The following is a 2277-nucleotide window of genomic DNA, read 5'->3' as shown; positions in this document are numbered from 1 at the left end:
GCCGGAGCCCAGCAGGTCGAGGCTGCGGTGGCCGGGAACAGCCACTGCACTCCAGTCTGGGCGACAGAGTGAGACTCCAACTCAAAAAAAAAATAATAAAAAAAAAATAAAAGCAATCATGACAAGAAAGGAAAGGGTTTTTTAAAAAATTAATTTGTAACCTTGCAAATATTAATTTTTATTAAGCATAAATGTCAGTTTACAAATTTTTGGCAATATTGTTGTTTTATTCTATGAGCTTATTTATTGATTTCAATTGTCAATATATAAAAAATATATAAATTAATCATTGCCAATGAGAGGCAAATTTTATATTCATACAATTACACACAATTAGGAATTTTAAGATATAGTTTATTAATTCATTCGCTATAATCTTATTTGCTTATCTTTTTCCAATTTTTAAAACACTTATGCTTTGGATATACAATAAAATATGATATAGTAAAGCAAATCTGCTATATTAAGATTATACTACGCCATATACACTCTCTAATTATACTTATTTCAGATATCCTCTTCTATAAACAACCAATGTGGTCCTACTAGGAAGAAACGTCTGTAACATTTCAGACAATTATTGTTACTTAAATACACACCAAAGTACAAATAGGTAAACAGTTTAGACTGAATTTTATTTTTTTTATTTAAATAAAGTGAAGTGAACACTGGACTTTTTATAACTTTCCTGAACTTTGCTTATTTTGGAATTAGTATGTAAATAATTTACTAATCATCATACACTCAAAAATGTTTAACATGTTCTAAAATGTTGAAATATATTTTGAAACATATTTTACATATAAAGTACTTTCTCTATACTCTCAAAAAGAAAACTATATCCTACCAACTTTTCCAGGTTTGAGTTAAGGTGGTAATACTCATAAGGCAGACAAAAATGCAGCTATTTTATTTATGGTCTAAGTGATGTGAGATCTATTGAACATAAGCTCTCAAAACTCCCCATTTAGATGATAAAATTCAAGGTTAGTGATACTGTTGCCTATTTTAAGAAATGTTGGTAATCTTGATTCAGATTCATCTCAAATCAATGATATTCATGTTTTACTTGAGGTTACTCTTTATTGCTGAAGAAAATAAGGAGTATGTTTTACTTAATCTCATATTGAGAAAAGTGAGGCTTCTCCTCAAATACCTCCCTACATCCTGACCAAACATTCCAGTGTTGAGGTAATTTGGAATGTATGTGAACTAAAATAAATTCATTTTAAAAATAATAATTCCTACATTTTTTCACGTAACACATTGAATCAAACCAAACCTTAAACATATTTAAGAGTTCATTTACTACTCAATTAGTAATTTTAGACAGCCTGCGATGGGGATCAATACACTATTCTGATATAAGTGAAACAGCATTTGTCTCCCTTCTGAGCTAAAATTCACATTTTGATGGGCTTTTGATGTTTCTAGATATCCGTGGAATACAGGAGTTTTTGGACAAAGTATCCCAGCAGGGGATGGATGTTGCACTTCAGAAAGTAGAAAACAACATCAATAAAATGATCACCACTCTCTTTGATACCATGAGAATAGAAGAATTGAATCGCTATCGAGACACTCTTAGGCGTGCCATCCTTGTTATGAATCCAGCCATGGCCAAGTCCTTCATTACTGAGGTAAGTAAAAAATTTTCAAGGGGTGGGGGCAGATTGTAAAAATTAAATGCTTTGGAATGGACCAACAGGGGAGATGAAAATTAAGAGCAATGAGAGAGAACTGACTACACAACTCTCATTAACACTAATGGAGGTGACATACTAAATTCCTTGCCCATCTCATTTACCCCTTACTGTCCAGTTAATTGCTGAGGTTTGTATTTATGTATATTTATGCACATAGCCAGGAAAATTTTAAGAAGTCTTATAGGAGTTTAACAGTACGTTGACCTGAATGACTCTAGCAAGTTCAAGAATGAATTCACAAGTGCTCAGCTCTCTAACAAATACTTAATTTTTTTTGCAAGTTAAAACTTTACTTCTGAAAAACAATTTACTAGAATCAGGATATTATGGCCTAAACATGATTACTTTTACAAAATCATATGGCAGAGTTACTTCTGATTTGTGAACTCGGTACTAAGACAAAGAAGTAAAACTGAAATTCTACAAGGTGATGACTATTGTATGTTTTATAAAGCTGCATCCTCAATTTTGTAATTTTATCTATTAATTTGGTTAAGAACTCTAAAATTTTATTAAAATGCAATGAAGACTTTCTAGTGATTGGTACAACTCTGTGTTCTAAAATGCTTGC

The 2277-nt window shown here is 31.3% G+C and overlaps 1 protein-coding gene across 1 annotated transcript in view; it reads left to right on the top strand.

Annotated features, from left to right (window-relative positions):
- LOC103255968 (glutamate receptor ionotropic, delta-2-like) overlaps positions 1-1640 on the top strand; it is a gene marked incomplete at both ends in the record, with an annotated part of 22965 nt that extends 21325 nt beyond the window's left edge. The window contains one exon of the mRNA XM_008053870.1: positions 1435-1640. Coding sequence (XP_008052061.1) covers positions 1435-1640 — 206 coding nt within the window. The remainder of the gene's footprint in view (positions 1-1434) is intronic.
- Between the last annotated feature and the right edge of the window lie 637 nt (positions 1641-2277).

The sequence above is a fragment of the Carlito syrichta genome, unplaced genomic scaffold (assembly GCF_000164805.1).
Source record: "Carlito syrichta isolate Samal-C Ts95f unplaced genomic scaffold, Tarsius_syrichta-2.0.1 Scaffold288788, whole genome shotgun sequence".
Taxonomy (NCBI): Eukaryota; Metazoa; Chordata; class Mammalia; order Primates; family Tarsiidae; genus Carlito; species Carlito syrichta.
Note: the sequence above shows the minus strand (reverse complement) of the source record. Positions and strands in the feature narration are given on the sequence as shown.